General features: G+C 36.1%; 2 protein-coding genes across 4 annotated transcripts in view; both read right to left on the bottom strand.

The window, feature by feature from the left end:
* The window catches only part of LOC117789117 (heparan sulfate 2-O-sulfotransferase pipe), a 38,237-nt gene extending 21,073 nt beyond the window's left edge, over window positions 1-17,164 (bottom strand). For all 3 annotated transcript variants that reach the window (XM_034628163.1, XM_034628164.1, XM_034628165.1), the window contains exon 1: window positions 16,881-17,164. In XM_034628163.1, coding sequence (XP_034484054.1) covers window positions 16,881-16,969 — 89 coding nt within the window. In that variant the 5' untranslated portion in view covers window positions 16,970-17,164. The remainder of the gene's footprint in view (window positions 1-16,880) is intronic.
* Window positions 17,165-23,261: 6,097 nt separating this feature from the next.
* Window positions 23,262-24,402, bottom strand: part of LOC117787062 — a 44,582-nt gene continuing 43,441 nt past the window's right edge. Inside the window, exon 13 of the mRNA XM_034625509.1 lies at window positions 23,262-23,842. Within this exon, the coding sequence (XP_034481400.1) occupies window positions 23,541-23,842 (302 nt within the window). The 3' untranslated portion in view covers window positions 23,262-23,540. The remainder of the gene's footprint in view (window positions 23,843-24,402) is intronic.

Genomic DNA, 24,402 nt, shown 5'->3' with positions numbered 1-24,402 from the left:
CGCGCCTTTCACTTCCAGTGTTGCCTTAGCAATAGATAATGAAGAAAATGAAGAAAAACAAGCAAGAAGAAGATAGAAAAATAACAACAACAACAACAACAGTTGCCGCATGCAAATTGGTCGCCATTTCCGTTCATTGTCGTTGATACTACGTAAGCACAACTGCATCATAAGTAATTTAATTAAATGATGGTAAATTTTCCAACTAATCAAACAGCTAACTGCCAACTGCAAGCTACCAACTACCAACTGTAAAAATATAATAAAAGACGGCAAAATGGCAAACAAATTGGCGCGCGTTGAGCATTAGAAATGAATATTGCGAAAAATGCTTTACTGATACATTTGGATTCAAAGCTGGAGCTGCAGTTGCACATTCAACTCGTTGACTTCGAGAGCAATAGATACAACTATATAAATATATATGCCATCTTGTATCTGACAGTACGTGTATCTGAGCATTTGCGCAATCTTTGCAGACGCGTTTGGAGATGCCGCACGCAGCGTGTGGCGAAACAATTCAGCTGAAGCTACGGCTTTGGCTTTAGCCTGAAGCAATCAATAAATACTCGAACTCATTAGACAAGTTTCGAAAGGTGTTTGAACCCGGCTGACTTAGGCTTCACAGAGCTAGCTGATAAATTGATTGGCCCACGGGCAGCACTCAAGTGGCTTCACCAACAAGTTGAAAGAACTCGCAAAGACAGCAAAGAATTATGAATATTGAGTGTCTACATTCAGTTTTTCCATATCTTCATGGCCCTGACTTTGGCAAATGAATCTTTTTGGTCATTAACACTAAAAAACCAGGCGGCTAGAACTGCTTTGGCCATGACATAATCAGCGATGTCGGCGATGGCGGTTGCGTTGGCTTTTCAGAACTAGTTTTGCCCCCAGGTCAGGATGATTTGGCTTATTTGATATGCGCAAAATATTATAATTTTCATTTGTTAAACAGCAAAAAGTTCAATAAACTTTGTTTTGGCCTGGCTTATGTCTAAAAACCTTTCGCTTGACTTCATGTAATTATGGCTTTTTTGTTAGGCAATGACACTTTGGAATTGTCAGCTGAGGACAGTTTAATGAGATCTACGCATGTGAAAGGCGTTGTCGGTGAAGTATTAGTTATATATATGGATAAGACACATCATTAAACCAAAAGCTAAAATTACTAAATATACGTTGTAAAAATTTAAAACGACAGAAAAACTCGATGAGAAACAAGAAAAATTAAGTCAATTAAGCTTAATACTTTAAAATATCTATACTTCCAATATATTATAAATTTTTTTTCACATTTTTGAGAATCAATTAAGTATTGTGAACAGACCCTTTTATTTAGATATGCAATTAATAGAAAGTACACCAAGGTGCAGTTGCAAATAAATGCCTAACAATAAAAAAAAATCAAATGAATTACGATTGTAAACATCTAAAAAGTATGAGAATTAAAGAGAAGGGCGTTGGGCAAAGGTCACTTAAATTACCATTGCATGGCCAAAAGCACAGCCACTGAAGTTGTATCTACATAAAATACACTATTCACTTAGGTAAAATTAATAGAGTGGGAGAAGAGGAGAAGCTTTAAAACAATGTATTACAAGTGCTATTTTTGGCAATTTTCCCTGAGTTTTTGTTGATTTTACTGCTATTTTTTTATGCTGAATATTTATGACAATTACTTTGTTGCGGTAATTGTATTATATTTATTTTACTTGTTGCTTTTCTAGTTTCTTTCTTTCCCAAAAAAAATTGTATTGTGATGCGTTTTTAAATGTCGTCAGCGTTTTGTTATTGAAATAAACAGCGAAAATGTAGTTCAAATATGCCATAACATTTGATAAATTAAAATAAACACAATTGCACAGTTTCTCAGTTTGTCAATTTTTTGGTTTCAATTTACAGTCCCTCAACCAAATCTCAGGTCTCTCCGACGTTGTTGTTTTCTTAATTTTGCTTTTGTTTTTGTTGCAGACTTCAATTAAATCATATGCCAAGCGCTCTGTCTTCATGTAGCATAAAATTGTTGTACTTGCACTTGTATTGTAGTTGTAGTTGTCATTGTTGTTGGCGGTGCAGCTACTTATACAATAACTAACTAACGGGCGGCCTCGCAAAATAAACAATAACAAAAACAAAAACAAAAGCCGAAAAAGACTAAAACCAAAACAATTGCGTAAAAAATTCACATGCCTCGAATCGTTGCTCTCAGAGATTATACAACTTTCTAATCAAAATAAGTATTACCTTATTATTATTATTATAACTCTCTTTTTACTTTGATTCATTCGTTTTTCGTGGCGTCACGCAGATTCGAAAGATTCGGTAATTTAAACCAATAACTCAATTGATTCAATATTAGTTTTTACTATATACTCGCCGTATAGCATCAATCTTCAGACTTCTACAAATCTTTGAATGCCTTTTACCGGTTTCCTACGCACTTTCAGGCCAACAACTCGGTCAACTTTAAGTCGACCCACAAACACAAACAAAAATGATTCGAGTGAGGCACGTAGAACGTTTTAATTACAATTGGCCTAGTTTTGTACTCAGATTTTATTTTTTCCACTGCCCGTTGGAAGGTCTGAGCTTAAGTTTGAGTGCTACGAGTACTCGAAGCTGCGTCATTGCTATGCTATCAGATCCGAGTTAATAGTTTAATTGGAAGTCGTGGCGAAGAAACTTGTCCAAATCGCGTTTGGGAATTGTTCCATGAACTAACCTGGCCATGATTATAGGCTTGCCAAACGCCAAGTCTCTGGCTCCTCCTTCCCTTCCCCATCAAGTACTTAAGAGGTAGTTACTTTAACTAAATAGACACATTTGCTGACTATGGAATAGTGCTATAGGGTTTACAACTCTATTATTATGATCCCATTGTAATACTCTTTTTATATATTTAATATTCTTTATTATCTGAATTTTAAATAGATGTTCAAAAATATCTACTTTGTCCAATAATTTAAGTTGCAAAATCTGTTGCAAATTAAGATTTCAGTGTCACATAATGACTATTAGAAAGCTGACAGTAACTGTTAATTCATTATCACAATTGAATGCATCAAATATTGATTTAATAATTAGAAAAATGTACTTTTCTTTTTTACGTTCTTTTCTTTATTATCTTTTATTTCTTGATGAAACTGCACATTATACTCTTATTTTTCTTCATGGTCGTTTTCTTTTCAACTGCTATTGATTTATTTTTCATTTCTATCATTCTCTTTCTTCAATTCAATTCCCACGATAGTAAGTTCAACTTCTGCAAAGTTTATTTTAACTTTGTTTTAACATTTGTTATACTTTTTCATGTTCAGGTCTTTTACATATTAATTACAAAAAATTATTATTATAGTTTAGTGTGCAGCATGCTCGACTGCAATAATGACAACAATAATAATCATAATAATAATCATCGGCGTCAGCATTATTGCTATGGTATAAAGCAATAATCAGCCGAAAAGTTAATGACTTTAGCGTTGAAGCGTAAAACAAACCAAAAACAATCAAAAACATAATGGGTAATCACTACTTGAATGCGATTTGCCATTATTATTATAAGCTACTATCTTTGGACATGGCACTGCCTTCGTCATAGCATCTGCAGTAACCACATCCACATCCACATCCACATCCACATCCAGAGCTCTTAACGCCTCTGCAGAGCAACAACAGTTAGTATGGATTTTGGCCTGACTTGGCCTGGTCTGGAGTTGGCGCTGTTAACCATAGTAGCGTTAAACACGCACTTGGTTCAAGTTGAACGTGCCAGCTAGTTAGTCAAGCGTGTTGTCCCACTCTCTCCCCCTCTCTCTCTCTCTCTCTCTCTTTCACTCTGTCACTCTTTCACTCTCTGCATTCACCTGCCTATCACTCTCTTTTTCTCTCTCTCCCGTTTTTGTCTTGTTCATGGCATGACAGTTGCATATCCATCTGATGCTCGTTGAAATATTTCACGTATCGAATAGAACGTGATCTCATAAAAACGGCACTGGACCGTCTACCGTAATGTCTTGTCTGCATGCTCTTTTTCCGATTTTCCATGCAGTCTTTGGGAAAGTCTTCGTCTATGTTTGGGTCTACGATTCGAATATCGATCAAGAGCTGTGGTTTTTCATGCTACAACTTTCAATTGCAAATTGGCTTGGACCTTGCAGTCCGACGGAAGGAACGTGCAACATGCGTTGCAATGTGCAGCGGTCCGTTGCAACAGCCCCCTTTCAAGATTAGCGACAAATTGTTTTTTCCTGCAGCTGTATCTCCTAAATTCACACTCACAATCACACTTCTAGCCACACTCACACTCACAGTCAAAGTCACAGTCACAGTCATGGTCATTGAATAAAAGTGTCAATCTGAGCAACACAATCATTAGCTTTGGCACTAGTAACATCATAATCAACTTCATCATCATTATCATTATCATTGCCAACAAATAAAGCCGTCAAAGACAATTCGCTCGTTTGTTAGACTTTCTGCAATGAATGAAAGCAACTCATGTCAAAATAACTTGAATGCCATGGATATATAACATACAACAACTTCTTCGATTGATCAGCAGTTCTACAAGCAATTCTGCTAGAGTAGATTTCTTTAGTTTACTTTACCAATATATTTTTTTTAAAATTTTTTTCAGCTAATTTTTAACACAAAATCTGTAGTTTTTAGCAACTTTAACCCTCAATGGATTTCAATTATATATTTCTCTATACTCTATATTAAATAGACTGGATATGTATTTTTATTTTTTATTTTATTCTTTTTAGAGAATCTTTACCAATCGTATATTGTCATTTTGTTATCAGACTAAACATAAATCATAAATATAAAAAATAAACGAAAGAAATAATGTATTTCAACTGTAATAATATTGCAGTAAGTGCCAGGCCTTAACTAACTTGTTACTCGTTACTTTAGTAACTGGTACTTGTTACCAGTTATCTGATACCTGTCACAACCCACGTGATGTGACGTGACTTGACGCATGTGTGGCAAGTTTGAGTGCATCATTTGAATTAAGCTTAACCCATTTTCATTGCTTTATGGCCACGTTAAAACGTGAAGAGACGAGCTTCATTTTGCTCATTTGGTTCATTTGGCTGGGATTAACGCGCCCAGTAATTATGTTGTAAAATCTATGTGGTTAGGTACGTGAGGGCTTTTCAAGTATGCTCCATAAAGTCCTAAGTACACAATAGGCCAACAACAAAACAAAAAGAAGAAGATAATTTGTGTCAAAATGTTTAGCTGCAAATTCATTAAGCGCTGCTTTAGTTTTTTCTCCTACTCCAACTTCAACTTGCTCTTGTTTTTATAGTCGATTTTTTTTTTTTCGTAGGTGTCGCTGTGCAAGTAGCGTGCAAACGTTTCGAGCACCCCTCGTCTGTCAGTGTATGTTGTCTGCTGTCAGCGATTAACACACTCTAATTGTCATTTGTTTTTGGCTTTTCGCGTTAATTATGTGGGACAGAACTTGATTCGGCCTTTAAACCGTTGCTCTTAATAATCGCAATTAACAATTTTCATCACATTGTCATAAATCAACGGATTGCATTTAAACTATTTGCCATGTTGTTAACAACTGACGATTCTAGCATTCTTATGTGAAGGTCAATAGCGTTTAGCGGCAAGGCTTGAGAAAGTTCAGAAGGTAAAGCTTACGTGTATACGTATATCGGTATCGGAGATATAACATCTTGTTATTAACAAGAAAATAAAGATTTCCTAATTTCTTTTGTCGAAAGCCTTTCTTAGGAATAACCAAAATTGTAGAACATTTACTTGATCTAAATTTTAACATAATTAAAATGTTTCTTTTTCAATTTAAATAAAAATTTTAAGTAAAAGAACATTTACTTGATTTAAATTTTAAAATAATTAAAATGTTTCTTTTTCAATTTAAATAAAAATTTTAAGTAAATTCGAATAAAAAGGTTTTTTATATTGCTTGTATCGAACAAAATATTATCACTAATTAATCTCAGTCTGCTCCTATTGATAATCCAACTCTTCTTCTATTTCGGAATCTTTCCTTGTTCAGTTTGTACTTTGAGTTGTCAACAGCATTGAAAAAGAACAACAAAATGTTGTTGCACAATGCTCTGTGCCACGCCCACTGGGCAGCAAAATTTACGTAAGTAGGCTGTTGCTGTAGTTGCCAGCTCTTGAGTCGAGTTGAGTCGAGTTGGCTTGAAATTGCTCCTGAGCTATATTCGGAGTGCGGATTGCGGATTGCGGACGCGGATTGCGGATACGGATGCGAATATGTCGCGTGGTCGCCTGGCGACGACTTTGCCATTTCCCATAGTACAATTTGCTCAAAAGTTTTACGCGTTTTCCTGCCACAATATGTTGCAAGAAGAGAACGGTGATAGGGAGGAAGACGTTGAAAACAGAAAGGCGGTTGTATGTGTGTGTTTGTGTGCGTGTTTACCTAGGATAGTATGGGGGCCAGGTGCACGCCCACTTTTTGACTTGGCATCGCACGTGCTGCTTGCAGCGAATGTTAATAACATTTTGTGACAACAACAGCAACGACAACGACAACAACAAATGTGGCGAAAAATTTACGCACTCGACAGCAACAAGACGCTATTTGTTGTAGTTGTTGGTGCTGTTGTTGTTGTTGCTGTTGCTTCCTTTAACGAGCTCATCCTTGTTGCAACTAGCGTACGTGCCACGCCCCCCTCTCTCCCCGTTCCACATGCCCATCCGTAGTCGCCTTCTGCTTACTTTTACTACTTGACGCTGTCATTTGCGGCATTGCAATTAATTTTTGCTTGCTGTCTCTGTATGTGTGTGTGTGTGTGTGTGTGTGTGTGGGCGGTCGGGTTGAAGGCGTGTCAGGTGGTAAGGGTGCTGACATGCAGCCTGGCACACTAATTTCTGATCTCTGCTGCAGCAACAACAACAGGAACAACAGGAACAAGAAGAAGATTGTCAAACGCTTCTCATTTAACGCCTGCATGACTCGCCCACCAATGATGAGCTAGGGGAGGGGGTTGCAAGGTTGCAAGGTTGCAGGGATCGGAATTGGGGTTGCAGATTAAGCTGCTTCTGTGGCCATGATAAGAGTATGCATCGTTGTTGTTATCAATTTAGTTCAGGTGCGGGTTGAACATTTTCGTGTGACTTTGCAGCTTAACTTGAACTTGAGTTAAGCAGAAGCAAAGAAATATGTATAAAATTAAGGAAGGGAATCACAATCGATTACAATTTGACAAAGTTATGTTATATTCAAGTTATTTAAAAAGTTACAAGGGCAAAATATGGAAATAATGGACCGTGATCTCAATAAAACCAATTTTTCAATTTTGATGCAGAACCAAAATATAGGTCAAATAATGATAAAATTTACATTCCGCAAGGAAATTGATTAAGAATTAACAAAGTTATGACAGATTGAAGATTTTGAAAACGTAGCAAAAGGAAAGAGGGCAAAAAATGGACAGTGATGGAAAAAATTTAAAATTTTCTAATTGTGATGCAGAATTAAATTAGGAGCCAAATAATGAATAAATTGACATTCCGCAAGAAAATCGGTTAAGATATGGCAAAGTTATGACAGTTTGAAGTTTTCAAAAAAGCGTCAGGACAGTGATAGAAAAAAATTGAATTGTATCAGCAATTTTTTCACTTATTATTTTTGAAGAAAATAAACTGTTATACATTACCCATTATTTTTATATCTGGTGTAATTTCTTTAGCTTTTACTTCAATTATACCCAAAAATGAAATATGCATATGCACTACATTCGCTGACTTTTGTTCGATTTGCCGAAAGGCGATGTTAAACTTTCGCCATATCAAGTTACCCAAACTCTACCCCTGCACGTCTTTATAACTACTCTAATTTGTCCCCCTGGAAATTAGCATGAATGCATTTGTACACATGAAAAAGAAAAATGGAAATGGAAAAACTTGCGAGGGAAATTGCTTAATTAATTTCCAAGCTATTGGCGTAAAATTGAAAGCATGCGAGTTAGGAGCTCTGCAAATAAAACTTAATTTTAATGTAGCTTCGATGGGTTGCTGACTTTTTGCATGAAAAGGGGCGTAGAGAAGTAAGGGGAACTGGAAGAGCAACTCCCTCGGGATGCTTTCTGTTTGATATTTTTATGTGCAAGTTTTTTAGTTGTTTTTGTGTGTGCGGCAATTGCCGGTAAGACGAGTTGCAAACGTTGCAGACGACGACCTACTTTAAAGCCTGAACCTGGGACGGGCGTCGTCGTCGTCTGCTGCAACTGCAACTGCAACTGTTGTTGCTGCATCAGATGCCGCTGGTGTTGTTGCTGCCGTTGCTTCTGCCGTTAGCTTGGATGCTGGCGCCACTTTCTTTGGCGTCCAGTTGACTGGTTGACACCAATTTGAATGGCAAGTTTCAGTTTGGCTCGCATCTCAGGCTTTTTATACTATTATGCTAAAACTTAACTACAAATAAGCGCCGTTCCTTCTGTCATGTGAAAGTCAAGGCGCTCTCGTAATACGAGAGACCCCATCAGGTAAAATCCAAAAGCGTATACTTTGAGCATTATGAAAATGACGCGGCACAAGAGTTGCCACCGTAAAAAGTTGCCGGACTCCTCGCCTCTAATATTTCTAATTGTGTTGCAACAACGGGGGACTTTGTGGAGCACAGGAAGTGGCAAGTGATTTTCCTAGTTGCAATCAAGTGAATTATCCATTTACTCAGAAACCTCTAATAAGCACTTGTTATGTGCAAGGAAAACGTGTGCTTCAAATTATAAGAAGTTGATGTTGTTTCCAAGAAAACTGTTCTAAAACTATTGCACTTCGTTAGTCGACTTCAAAGTCTAATTATATGAAATGAGAAAGTCGGATAAATGCAAGAGATTAAGTTGATTGTAAGCAGCTGTCAATAATAAACATTGTTTTAGTTTTCGATCGTTTCCCATTTTGCACGCAGTTTTAACTTTCCTTAAATATCTTTAGAATAATAATATTGAATCAAATAGAATACATTGTAAAGACTTTATAAATCGGTATTTTAGTTGCCATTTATTTGGTATAAAGAGATAAAAAAAAAACATAACTCGGAGCCTGTTAAATAATTTTTGGTTTTATGCATTGATTTCTGAACAATTCCAATTCTGTACAACTTCCTCCCCACTGATATCGCTTGCACTTGAGGCGAACTCAAATCGTCGTTGAAAAGACCATATACGGCTTCCAACATGCTCTAAAAAAGAATCTAAAAACTGCAATAAACCAGTTCAAGTTTTGGCCATTATATTGTTGTTGGCAAATATTGGCCAAGACCGAACCAAATGCACTTTCGAAAAAAAAAAAAAACAAAACAGCAAAACAAAGCCAAGTAGCTGCCTCTGAATCAAGCGAAACCAATGCCGACAACACCAAACGGCAAAGACACCGCCTAAGCATCGGCAGCAGCTCTATGAGAGACCCCGAAAGACCCCACACAAAAGTCCACGACAAGACTTGGAGAAACAAATTGAAATTGTAACAAAATGCTCACGACAAATATGCGGTTTCTGTGCATGGTTACAACTTTTTGCAGTTGGTCCATGACGTAATGACCACGTCGAAGTCATGTGCTCCGCCAGTTGTTTGTTGGCTTTTGGCAGCGGCTAACCACAGTGGAGAAGGAGGAGGAGTTGCCCAAGCGGGTCGGGTTGGGGGAGACAGCTGTAGCTGCGTCTAGGCCAGGTCCTGAGACACGTTCAGATGCGACTTTTTACGCTAACTATAATTAAAAATTTAAGCTGCATTTTTGTCTGTCGGCGTTTTTAATTGCTTGCGGACTGAGGATTGGTCTTAGCTTTGCAAGACACGTTAACAAACAATAACAAACAAAGTTGCAAATAAACAAATTTTTGCTGCAAGTTAAAATACTGCAAATCGTAAATATATGTTCATAACTAATTAAAAAATATTTTTAAATAAAAAAATAAAATTAAATGAACCATGTTTCTTTTATTTACTTCCGATAAGTCGCTGTTGGTTAAACACCCTCCAAATTCCATTAAAAATATAATAACCATGGCCAAAAAGAAAGGTTTCCATTACATTTTATATACCCGTTTGATAATATTTTAAATAAAAGAAACCAACATAATTTGTTCATAAAAAAATAAAAAAAACATTTTTAACTAGAAATATAAAAATAAATGAGCCATGTTAATTTTATTTATTTCCTATAATTTCTTGGAAATTTAATAGTCCAACTTATACAGTAGTGCTATAGCAAAATGGAAGATTTTCTTCAAATTTTAGAAACCAGTTTGATAATATTTCAAATATAAGAAAGTAAAACAGTACAGTGTAATTATCTAAGCTGAACTCCGACTTTAGGTATGAAATCTATAATTAAAAGTAATTATTTGTTCAATTTTGTATCCATGTGTATTTAACAATTTTTTATTTAGGACAATCGTAGATTAGCTGAGAGATTAGTTGTAAAGACAAGACCAGTTTTTGTTTCTTTTAACGGTTCAGGAAGTTGACTCAAATATGACATACAGACTCCATTTCAATTGTAATCCAGCTCTTCTCCTCATCAAGCCATCAAAAGGCCGTAAAAATGCTAAATCAAAGCATTTGCTACATCTTAATTATTGATTTTTGTATAATTTAGTGAAAGGTGCGCTGTTTGCGATTTGTTTCATGTTTCATGGGGGTCACCTGTGCACCTGTGCACAACTGCCACATCTCCAACTTCAGCTCCAGCTCCTGAGCAGCGGGTGGTTATGGCCAATAGCTGTTGGCCAACATCAGCAGCAGCTGACAGTCGTTGTGCTTAGTCGAAAATCAATCGTGAAGTACATAAACTAAGTTTGAGCTCAAACTGAAGTGATACCCTTAATATGTCTGGCAATATGAGATATTTGGCCGCTCAGCACGTGGCTGGCAACATATTGACCAAAAAGGCGAATCGATAGCAAAAGCTCAAAAGATTTATGATCTACGAACATGTTTGTTCAATGTTCAGCATATCCATGGCCCTGGGGCGGGGGCCATCATTAAAATCAATTTTTGATTTGCCATTTGCTATTAAATCTCCTTTCACATACATAAGAGCTACAACTATTACATATACTGTGTATATAGATGGGTTGATCTCTGAACATTACATTTGATTATCTCACTTTGGAGCATCTCATTAGGATACCTATGTTTAGATATTGCTCTTACTATATTAATAAAATTTGTTTTAGTGATGATAGAGAGTACTAGTCTTTATCGTTTGCTTAATGATCTGCTTATAATAATCAATTTGTACTCTTATTGAATCCGTCCCATCAATCTTCATTTTCTAGGGAACAGCATGCGTACGAATATATGTACATTTATAATGATTAACACCTTTTCTGTGTAATCATTACTCACTGCACCCCCCCAAATTTACCTTTCTCTCTCTGTTTTCGAATGCAGATTTGAAATAAAACCCAACAAACCTTTATGCAACATATACACTTACACTCCTCAAATATTTTTTCATTTTCCTCAAACATTTTTGTTGAGTTTGTCTACTGCTGTTTGTACTTTTGCTGTAGCCGCTGTATAAAATCTGATTGTTTTTGATCAAATATGCATGCAAACGCTATAAAAATTGTTTGTATGTTTTTTAAGTTTGCCAAAAGAGGCAACAAATTATCATTTAATTTTTTGTTGCTTTGCAGACGAGTAAACTTTGCCAGCGAAAGTGAATTACTACCAACAACTAGAGATAGCGACTGAGACAGGAACAGATACTGAGACTGTGACTGAGACTGAGACGGAGACGAGACTCTTCCAAGTATGTAAATCACCTTAACAACAGCACACGGCGCAGATTTATGGGCGCCAGCTACTTAGCGAACAGAATTTTTTATGGCCCCAGAGACTGAAACATGCCCGGGTTGCCAAAGCGCGTAGAAACCATCTATATATATGTGGGTAAAACTGAATCGCAGACTCGAGACGTGGGTGGTTCGCCCATTAGAGAAACATCGCAGAACTTGTCACTAACGGTTGGCTGGGTGTGAAGTGAAAGCATTGGACGCTACAACATTTGTGGTGTCTTCAATTGAACGTCAATTAGCACCTGGCATATTTTGGATGCACTTCCTCCTACTCCTCTACAGATGCGGTTGTTCCTTTTGGTTCGCTTGCCACTCGAGCATTTTGGCGGTGCTAAGTGGGCTTTTAGCGTGCTTTCTTTCAGGGCTGCTGCATCTGAGTCACCGATTCAGCAAATTGCCTATGAATGGGTTAGTGGAGCGCTTTGACAACTGACCTACTTAACACTGGCTCTGAGATTGACTTACTTTTGAGGAAATTGTACAGCATGAAGTAGACAACTAATCGAAAATTCACAAACATTTAAAGATGGAATGCTTTAATAAAGAGTGCTCTACTACTAATCAATTAGTATTCAAATTATTAAATTTCACTTAACTTAATTGTTTCATTTTTCACATAAAGATAATCAAGGAACAAAAATTATTAAAATAGAAAAGAAACAAAAATGATTTCAGCTAATTTAATTAGTGGTTAATTGTGTTGAATTTTAGCAAAACATACTTGAAATAGTCTCATTGAACTTAGCTTGGAATTAGTTTATAAGCTTCGAATGACTGGTTAATTGTCGTCAAGTTGAGTGCCAAAAAAGTGTGGCAAAACAGTAACATAAAAACAAAAAAAAAAACAAAAAAACCAAAGAATTAAAAGAAAAGGAAAAAAAAACTAATGTACATCATTATTAAGTCTATGTGGCTGGTTGTTACGCATTACCAGCCACGCCCACTCACAGGTGCTCCTCCTTTGGCCGTATTTGTATATCAAGTGAAAGCTATTCACTTAATTTCCACTTTTTGCAGTTGTTTGTTATTTTTAGCCAAATCTGTTGTGCTGCACATTTTTCACATGATTGTGTTAATCAGTTTTTACCTTATATTTTCATAGACTCCGAACTCAACTGAACCCAACCCACAGATTGGAATAATGCGAATTTGGCTAGCAGTGCGACTTTTGACCGCTTTACATAATATTTATATGGGGTGCTGACAGGGATGGAGAGGGAGCGTTGGTTTTTAGAGCTTGCAGAGCATAACTAAAACTAAACGAAAGTTGATTAGTTACTGTTTCATGTTCACGTTTTCATTATAAATAATAATGGTTATAGTCAAGCAGCTCTGCTGTGGGCGTTTAGCCCCGTCTCTGTCTTTGCACTCGGGCTTTATGTCATCTTTAGAAAACTGTGTGACCAAACGGCGCTAAACAGCTGCGGTCATAAATTGTTATGATGGTTTGGTACAAAACGTTCGCAGCAAAAACAATTTTTTGGCTTTCACTTGCGAAAAGTTGCGTGCGAAAAGATCTTCAAGCAAGCAAAGTTAACATGCGGATAACAGGGAGAGCATAAGCTATTCTCAGTTCTGTTAAAGCGAGCAGTAGCATTAGAAGAATGTAAATGTGTGAAAAAATTAAAGCCACGCTTTTTGCACCCATTTGTGTGCTTTGTTCTCGCATGCCACCTGTCAAAGCTTCCGCTCCCGCATGCAACTTGCACATTCTACTAGTAAATAAAAAGCACAAACGCAAAGACAGAAAGTTCACTTTGTCGTCAGTTTGCTGTAAACTAATTGCATATACATATATGTACATATGTACAAATGTATGTATCTTTGTTTATGCTGATATTTCTGTATGTTTGGCAAGAGACGCACCTATCACAAAGAAACTGTAATTATTAGCTTTCCAATGCGCCCCGCAATTGCTGCAAATGATTTTCATTGAAAATGTGCCAAACAAATCACATAATTGTCATCAAGCAGCGTGAGCAGCAGCAGCAGTCGGCGTCGATCAAAGCAGAACGCACAATAACCACAAACAACAACAACAACAACAATGAGAGCCATCAAATGCAGAAACAGACACAGTGTCAAAGCAGTGCTGCCGGAATTTGAAGGGCCTAAATAGTCAACTTTGTCAAAAAAATGAAAACGCAGAAAAATTATAAATTCTGCTAAGATAAGAAAATCTAAATTTTAGGTTACTCACTCAAATATAATATTTCTTTGATATAAAACAATGTATCAAACTATCATAACTTTGTCCCAACTGGATTTTCAATCGAAATTGTATTTTGAACATGGATTGGCCTCTAAATTTATTCCGCACTCAAATTTATAAAATGGAAAAACCATAATTATAATCTTTTTGTTTGCCCGTAGAATATTTTCCACAGAGAATTTATGTTCTAAATTTTCTTCATTTAAAAAGGATTCGAAATTCGAATCAGGTTAAAAAAAAGCTAGATTTCTAGCTACTAGCTAAAAACGCAGAGCTGTAGCACAGAAAATATGTCAGTACGAGAACGAGCCAAATGCGTTCCAATACCGGAGTTAAAATGAAGTGTTGTGTAAGCTGCTTTTTGATTTTGCTCATGTGCTTTTTGGTTCACACGTCGAGCAGTGCAAGTGAAGAAGTTCTAATTAATTATACAGTGCTCGTAATATGTGACGTCAAGTCGTTACTCGATAATCGAAATACGAGTAAAAGCATATTTTATTAATAGTCGCACGTATTGAATGTTATGTTTAATTTGTGTTTATTTTATTATTTATTTGGGTCGAGTGGAGCTAAAGTTTTTGTGCTTTGTTTGATTTATAGCAATAAAGCGAGCACCTTTAATTGCCATGAAAGTTGGCATAATAAATTTGTAAATTATATTGGAGTGAGTTTTGTCTGAAATTAGCTGCGTTAGATGAACAAAACTTCACATTGAAGAAAACAAAAATTATAAAAATCCTGGGAACTAACAGAACCAGTTAACAGTGGTTCACGTGCATATGCAGTGCATTTTTATGTTTAATGTAAACATAAGTACGTGTCATTAATTTGTTGGGTATGTTCATGTAGTATAATATATCATAAACGTGTGTATACATATCAGTGCTATGTGAAATTGCTAGTTAATTAATTAGTTAATTTTGTGCGCAATTGTTTGCATAAGTACTAAAGCAGCTATCATCGCACACTCACACACACTGCAGTATCATGTTAACTGTCGTTGCGCTTCGGGCTCTGTGCATGTTAAAAATGCAGTGAAACGATTTCTCACAGATACAATTAATTATATTAATTAATATCAATTTGAAGATGTTATATATATAAAAAAAGAGCTGAGTAAGTGGAGTACAATGGCCGACGCATAAATCAATATTGTTGATTCTGATTTTGTTTTAATTATGTATTTCTTTTTTCATTTTCCACTTTCCAACCTGTAAATATTTATTTAATTTAATGGTACAAACAAAAGTTTGTCTTTTTCGCCAAACTGCGTAGCCAATTAAATTTGTTTTTGTAAATACATTAAATAAATGCAATTTACCAATTGATTGATTGACTGACTGACTGACTAACTAAATGAGAACTTTGAATAACAGGCAAACGATGCGTGAAGTGTTTGTAAATGAGTTTAAAATTGAATGCAAAATTATGTCGAGTGTTAATAAAGGCATGCAATTAATGTATCAATAAAAAATGTAATTATTTAAATTTTCTTGCAACGTTTTAGTTTATTAAAAACTTAAGTCTGTTAAGCAATTATATGTGGTAGTGAACAATAATAATTGGGATTATAAACATCTTCAAATAATTAAAACATATATTTTTTCTATTACATTAAATAATATTTATAATGAAAATTTATGAATAAGAGCTATGAATAAAGTACTAATTGAATTGTTATTGCAACTTCCACAGTCCTATATCTTGTTAATCTGTTGAAACCCAACCAAAAACCACAAATTCCCACACCCCAAAATAACAATCAACACCTTTTAAAATACCAATTAGTCCATAACAAGTAGACATGTAAGTGTGTGATGTGTGTTCAGTATATCATTAGTTTACATCTAATGTGGTCTCAATTGCAACACTTTTGGGTCTGCCACAAGTTGCACAATAAGCGGACGCAGCGAACGATCCCCGGTACGGGCCTGGCCTAAACACCTTAACTAATGGCCCGGCCGCAATGGTCCGCCCAGCGACTAATGAGCGGGCAGTCAGCGAGCTCTGAGCTCTTTAAAAGGCAGCCCAGAACTCGACCAAAAACTTAACACAAAACCAAAGAGAGAAAAAAAAAACGAGACAAAGAAGTTTGGAAGCTTGACTGCGGGAGTGTGGGAGTGGGGGCTACTTGAAATACTTGAGGTGGCGTTTGAATTTGACTCTTCGAGGTTTTTCTTTTGGCTTTGGCTTTGGCACGCTTTGTTGTTGTCTCTGCACTTAGTTTGGTAGCAACAAAAAAATATTTGAAAACTGGCCCCGAAGCTGCTCAGCAATTTCAGTCTACTGCACGAAATGAAATATGACTGCAGAGCAGAACAATTGAAAAAAAATCCGAGTTGGCTTTAAATTATTTTAAACTGGAGCACGTTAAGAGAACTCTGATTGGACGCCAGCTGCAACTGCAGCTGACCATGAAATGCGTTTTCATATTATTATTTTTTTCTCACTTCGAACGAGAAAAAAATGTTTCACTTTTGCTCGATGCCAAAGTTGGCATCTGATGCAGTCGAGAAAACCGAAAGTTAACAACTGCCAAGCAGAATCGAGAATTGAGTGCTCGCCAATTCCAATTGCAACTCGAATCCGCTTCGATTTCAAGTCAACAAAGTGCAACGCGCAGATTCCAATCGGTAATTATGACCGGTTTTCGATTAATCGTCAAATTTAATTGCAAATCACTTTTGCAGAGTGTCAGTTAACTGATCTTTTTCATTATTAGCCAATTTTTGACAACCATATAGTTAGTATTTAAATTTTATTTACTTATTTCTTTCCTCAAAACATTCATTTATTTTCTCAAATGTTCATAAAATTGAACTAACTACTATATTTCGACTTACCGCTTAGGATACGGTATGCGTCGGTACTTAAAGGCATTTTCCACATCGCGCAGCTTCATTTTGTAGGATCGATCCGCGTCTATAGGCATGAATGAGAAAAAACACACACACGCACACAGAAGGCAACACTAAAACCACAAAAAGATCACACAGATCTTATGTATGAACTTTGACAGCTTTTCTAATTCTTTTTACAGCACTGTCACAAATTACAGTAACTGACAGTCCGGCACTGCAGTGAGTGAGAGAGAGGGAGCACGTGTGAAGCGCACAACGTTCGCGGTACAACTGAATGTTCCTGTGAGTGCTTGGCCGCCTTTTTGGCCAAGTCCAAACCACGATCAACGATCAACGATCAACGCTCGGCGCTCAAAGCTTCAACGTCGTCGGAGTCGGAGTCGGCGTCGAAGTCGAAGTCGTTGAAGCCAAGCGCTAGTTACGTTTACCGTTTGTTGTTGTTTTTCCAGCAGCTGCTTTTACCTTTTTCTTTAGCGCTCTCATTCGATTGGAGGCAACTTGCCATCTCTTTGGCCGGGCGTTCTCTTTCTTTTTGCCACACATAGTGAGTAATACTCAATATTTTTGACGCCACTGTGCGGCATTTGATGTCTGTCGCTCAGAAGTTTTTTATCACTTATGTTTTTACTGCCTGTTGGCATCAAAATCCACTTTTAGTCTTATTTGGGTCGCTAATATTTAAACAAAATTGTCAACGTAGCACAAGTCTGTCCAAAAACACACAACTGCACAAATAATGGCCAAATACTTCCCAACAACAAGTGTCTTTTGGAATTGTTTGAACAGTTGCCGTATTTTTAAACTCTTAACTCTTTTACTTATTGTTAAAATATTGACGTATTACTCGAATTAATGATCAAGCTATTTCTATCCACCGATTTTGTGGCACTACAAGAAAACAGGTTTAACTTTGAACCTTCCAAAAAGCAAACTTGACCTCTACGCCTTTGTATTACTATCTATTAGCATTTCTTGTTGAGAAACCCGGCTTTTCTATTCTCTTATATATGTACATCTTATGAATTTATTTAATCTGCACAAAATTTGCTATAAACCAGACAGTAAACTTTTGGTAGAAATTAATTATGTATATTTACATTCTCTGTCCCGCACTTGCCGCCTATGAAGCTCATTGACCCTACAATGATTGTAGTTACTTGCACGACAGTGAGCTCCAAATATATGCGAGCTTTTAGTTTACATTAAATATAATATAGATAAATATATAAAATAAAAATTGATACTAAACTAATTTGAAATATATTCGGGACTTTCCGACTTAAAAAATGTAAATAAACACTGCAATTCATGTTTATTATTGTACAGCTCGTCATACAATACTCAGCTAGGAATTCAAACCGCTGTCCTCATTTAGAGATCTTTTTTTTTTTTAAACTTACCCACCAATTTCAAAAGATTTTCATTTGTAATTCTATGATTACTTTCACTTAACACTTCCCACTCACTTAGTACACAGACTTTCTCAACTCACTGTGTAGTTGTGGCTTGGACTGGCGTCTGACGGCTGTTGGTCAAAAGTAATGCGTTTACACATTTCCATGTACATGTGCTGGCGATTTTCGGTAATTTTTTTTGTTATTTTATAGTCGGACAGCAAAAAACGGATTGTTTTACTTTTTTGCAACAAGCTGAAAATTCATGTAAATTTCTCGATAAAAAATCTAAAATCGCCACAATCAACAAAACATATTAAATACAACATGAAAAAAAAATATATAATTATTATAAAAAAGCGATTGCTTTATTTGTGTTCAGAATGCAGTGATAATGACTATTGGCAGCTGTCATAACTAACAGCCTAGTAAGAGATAGAGATGGAGATGGCACTGAAAGAGAGTGAGATGGATGCATTACATAAGTCGGAAAGAGCTTTCAGCCTCAATTGAAACCGATATGCAATCATAAATCAATAATGAAATTGTTAAAAAATCTGCAAAGTTGTCATCGGATTGCACAGCTCAAATATGAGTAAAAATATTTCAATTGTCATATTTTCCACTTAACCGACTACAAACCACAATCATTATGATCACGAAGATGATAATGATGATGGCTTCGGTTTCTTAAGCAGATCTCTGGACACTTTGTACACCTGGATGGACCACACCTTTCGCCCAGCGGAACGCAACTCAATTCAACTCAACTCAACTCAACTCAGCTCAAGTGAACAGTTGTTCAAAACTGTCGTCAGCCTGTCACTTTGTCAGTTTGTCATTTTATCAGCTGCAATAAGTTTTTGTTGTTGTTTTTATTGTTTATGCTGTTGTATGTTGTTGTTTCTCTTGTCGGCCCTGTTGTTGTTTCTCTGGCATAGCAATTGTGCTGAACTGGCAACTCAATTGTAAATAACTTCAATTGGCCCTAGGCGCAAATACAAATACACCAGTATATTTGTGCAGGTTTGTGAGTTCAACAGCAGCCGAATCGCTAGTTGCGAGGTGTGTTAAAAAAGTTTATTAGTTCAATAAAATATTTATTATTTAGTACTTACTCTGAAAAACTTTACTTTGCACGTAAAAAATAAAAATAATGAAGTTTCAGCCATACTATGAGGTTATATAACTAAACAGTTACAATTACTTTTTGTTAAACGATGCAGATATGACTCAAGAAATTGTTAAAAATAGTAGCTTTGCTTGGAACTGGGTGTATAAATATAGAACTCGAAAGAGAACATTTGGGAAAGAAATCCTTAAGTTCTTTCCAAAAATGTGAAGAGTTTCCTGTGTGTAGACTTGAATAGTTGTACAGGTGAAGCGGTGTGGCAACTCTCGTGCCAGTGCTTGTACCCGGTCACACTGTTAGGCTTATCAACGCCATTTGGCAAGGGGTAGAGCTGGTCAGCAGTCCCACAGCCGAGCGAAGTGTAGTCAGCTGGCGGCAATAAACAGCACCATAGTCGAGCACACAGCCCAGGACAACGACAACCACAACATCAGCAACAAGAACAACAACAACCACAACAGGAGTACACATAGCTGTTGGTGGTTTATGTGTTATGCGGGTTAAGCTGGTCAGTGCCAGGGTTTTCCAGAAGTCCCAATACAGATGGTTACCGAATTGACCCACGCCTCGAGGCTTGGCAGTTGCCTTAACTTTAACACCGGCGAGGCTATTGGCCCAGTACCGACAGGATGGGGGCAATCAGCACCTGAATCCTCTTCGCTAACAGCAATGTTAAATTGACTTTTACCCGAGAATTCAATAAAAGAATGCAAATTGTTGTTATTTTTAAAATTGTTGTTTAAGTTTCTTTTGTTCTGTTTTATGTTTTCTGTTCTTTGTTTTTAATTGTCTTGTTTTAAATACTCGTTTCATCTATTTGATTCAGTGCGTCATTATTTTAATTTTTCATATATAATACTCTATATTATATTTATGTATATAATAAATATTTTCTTTTGTTTATCATACAAGTGAAACTTATTCCATAAAACACAAAACTTAATTCACAATTTATGAGCAATCCAAAACTGAGAAAACCAATTTCAAATTTGACAGCATTATTTTTGTTGTCTTTTACATATTTTTTTTTTGTGGGTTGTTCATTCTTTAATATGCGCTAACGGTACGCAGTTTGACTATTTACACAGCTGCTGTATTTATTTATTATTTATCAGCGTCACTTGCCGCACATTCCCTTCTTTTTCTTCACATTTTTTTTTGTATATATTTTTCTTTTTTATCGAGTGTACGGAGGCTACAAATAAATTACATACAATGTTTTATGCGTTGACATAATTTAATTTCTCGTTCATGTTTTTTCTTTTTTGTTATGGAATCTACTTTAAAGTTTAAACAGAGTTGGCACAAAAAGTTTCTGGTCGTATGTGTTTTTTTGAAGGAACTGAACCGAATGAACCGACCGTGAGAAAATCGTAGTAGCTGTCTTTGGAGCTAGTTTTCCCATCTCTTAATGAAGATTCAAATTTGGCCTATGCACCAATTGTGTTTAATTGATTTAATGATTGATTTTCATACCTTTGCAGAGGACGATTACTTGCCTTTCGAATGACGATCGAAAGAAAATTGAGTTAAGTTTCCTTAACAAAATGTCATGTCAATAATATAACATTACAGCCTGCGAGGATGTCGCCCTCAGCTTCCATCGATTTAATCTTGTTGTAAATGCTTGAGATACTTTTACAGATATCTCAAGACTGTTTATCAATGTAGCGCATAATTATGTCGTTTAATTCGGTCTGCAAGGGTATTTTAACTTCGGATATCCGAAGACAACTGTAATTTTTGGTTGCTTTCTTTACTGTTTATGGTGTTTTTCTGGTGTTTTCTTTACTTTTTGCACAAAAAGTACATTTGCAATTAGTTTTTGTAGTAATTGCAAATATTATGATTTTAATTCATATATTTATGTTTGATGAAATAATATTTCCTTCATAAAATTGTACAAAGTGCGTATTTTAGTTGAAATACATTCATTGTTTAATTACTATCAAATATGAAACAAAAATATTTAATTTTACATTACTTGCCTTTTTTTTTTACAATATTGCTGTTTCTTTTTGTTCTTGTAATCATTTTGATAGTTTAATGGTTTTTTATATGGTTCTTTGCTATGGGAAATTCTAGTTGCGATTTATTTAATGTCGAATTCCATTTATACTTACTTAATTTGTTATTTATAGTGCATTTAAAATAAAGTAGATTTGTCTTATACATTTAAACGGATTTCGTAGCCTTTTGACTGCCAAGTCTCTCAAAAATTTGATTGTTTAAATGTATTTATGTATGTGTATTTCATATTTTTTTTATGCGAATTTTAGGGTTTATCGCATGTCTTAGGTTCTAGTACCTCATACAATTGGCATAAATTACTCTATAATGTGTTTTTACAAATTGTTTTTTTATTTTAAATGCTATTCTTTATTAATATCATTAGGAATTTGTTTTTCAAATTTTTTTGCAACTACAAATGAATAACTGAGTAAAGCATAACGAAATCAATTGGCTTCTTAAAAGTATTGAGTCTTTCAAGTTCAAGAGTTGATGAAAATTATATATATGGAAATGTATTAAAATATATTTATAAGTTCTTTAAAATATTATAATATTTCTGATTTGAAGACATTTTATGGCAGTTTTCTTTGATAATCTATGAATGTGATCATTTTATTGGTTGAATGTTTGCTTAAGTATTATTAATTTAATTAATAACAATTTAACCACTATGTGATGTTTCTTTTCATCTTTTCTTGTGTGTGTATGTGTGTGATGTATCTAAAACCTCACGGTGCTGTTTTCGGTTTATATACCATGCCTATATATACTGGTTAATATCGTATGATAACTGCCTTAGTTGTTGATTAACTCACTGAATGCCTTAGTTGCTTAGTTATTATATTTAACCATAGTTCTGTATGTGCATGCCTTTGGATCACAACACTGTCGAGATTTTTTACTTGCCCCAATTGAAATGCTGCTAACAGTTTTATAATCGTAATAACTATGACTAAGTTCTTAAGCTATTATGTCAGAGAGTTTTCTCTTTGAATTCACAAGACTTCTACAATTCATTTTAATTTCACTTTAATGTTTATACAATTTAATTGTAATTTATGATTTTGACTGCATTTCGTAGCTAATTGTAACTAATTTGCTGTGTGCTATGTGTGCTATACTAAATATTATGCCAATGGCTTTTTTAAGTACTGTCATATTATATTTAAGGTACCTAATTTACAATAGTTTTCGCTCTGCTCTTTTAGGCTAACCAAGAACAACTAAATCAGCTCTTAAAGAAAGTTAAATATAAGTTAAGAAACAAGATAAATAAATACTTATATCAGACTTTCAAAGATCAGAAATGTTGGTAGGATTATTGTAAAAATATTTAAAGATGGGAACATTTCTTAGACCTGATATGATACTAGACTTAGGTGAGATTTATGCAAATGCATGACAATCCTTTGAAGGTATTTGTTTTTAAAGTCCAGAACATGAATTTAGAAATAGAATTTCAGGTTTTTTGTCTAGTAACATATTGTCTTTTGAAGTCAGAGTTATCCGGAACTTAAGGTATTTTTGCTGATAGAAAAGTTAATATCCGGAACAAGGAAGATACCTAGATAATTGCTTAAAACATACTTTATAGTTATATACAAGACTTGCTGGGCAGTGATGAACAACTGAATTAAAAGTTTGCATTGTAATTAGTTAAAAACAAACCCAATTCTATACACATCATAACTACTCGTATCTGTAACTGTATCTGTCTTTGCTTAAGTCTACACACACATTCACGGACTTACGGCTTACACTTTTATTCTTGAAGCGCTTAGAAAAGTTACGAACTTACAGTTAAGCTATAGTTCTCTATTTTTCTCCCTGTTTGGCTCATTCGAAATCCTTTCGCATTCACATTCTTACATTCTCTCAACAGCTGTTTTAAAACCTCCATGCCAGATCCTGAACTGGACCAACAATAATCTCCAGTTGCTCCATTTGCACTTGTTCCTGTTCCTGTTCCTGTTCCAGTTGCTCCTCTGGTCAGGCAATGTTCTGGCCCTGCTCCATTTGCTCGTACAAGCCACAGCCGGCGGCAACATATCACACGGTAGTCTCTCGATCCACATGTATGTACTCGACCGGCTGGAGTGGATGTCAGGACGCTGGATCGATGTAGAGCGCCTCCTTCTTGAAGTCCTTCTTCAGTGTGCCAATGTTGCATGCAGCTGGCATGTTGCCATTGCCATTGGCACCGTTCATAAATCCACCGCTCTTCTGCACCACCGACTTTTTTCGCTTGCGCATCAGCCCAAACATGCAGAATATCAGGCAGGCGGTCAGAGCCGCCGCAATGCAACCCAATGCCGCAAAGACGCCGCCGGGCAGCTCGAGCAGCTTTCGTGCCGTGCCGCACTCCTCCTCGGACTCATCGAAACCGCTGGGACAGTTGTGATGACCTGCAAAGAGCGAATGCAGAAAGCGGTGCATTGATTGAAAAGAAATCTCTGGTCAGGTTACACAGGTTCGCCTCGACAGTTGCCAAATTGAAAGAGCCTCCAGTCAGTGTCATTTGACTGCTCCCTGGTTGGTTGCCTAGTCGGATAGTCGGATACTTGGATAGTTGGTTGTTTGAATGGTTGGTTGGTTGGATGGTTGGTTGGTTGGATGGTTAGCTTGTTTAATGCGCTGCCTTTGCGGTTAAGCAGCTCAGTTGCAGACGCGCCTGGCTGCCCATAAATAATTGAAGCTAAAAGGCGATTCCAGTGTCCCTTCTCTTCAAGTGCAACCTATCCACTTGGCGGCAGCTGTTGCGGCCTGTCGCTCGGACGCACAGACGGACAGACGCACAGACGGACAGACGAACTAACTTTTGTGGAAGACACTCGTATTTTTGGGACGCAACTTTGTGCAGTTGTCAGGAAACTTTGCCTGATTACAAAAACGTGGCCGGCAGCTTGCAATGAAATTAACAGAGAAGCAACCACAAGTGAAATTTCAGTTGCCTACTTACAGGCGT

Source organism: Drosophila innubila, assembly GCF_004354385.1.
Source record: "Drosophila innubila isolate TH190305 chromosome 3L unlocalized genomic scaffold, UK_Dinn_1.0 0_D_3L, whole genome shotgun sequence".
NCBI classification, from domain to species: Eukaryota; Metazoa; Arthropoda; class Insecta; order Diptera; family Drosophilidae; genus Drosophila; species Drosophila innubila.
Note: the sequence above shows the minus strand (reverse complement) of the source record. Positions and strands in the feature narration are given on the sequence as shown.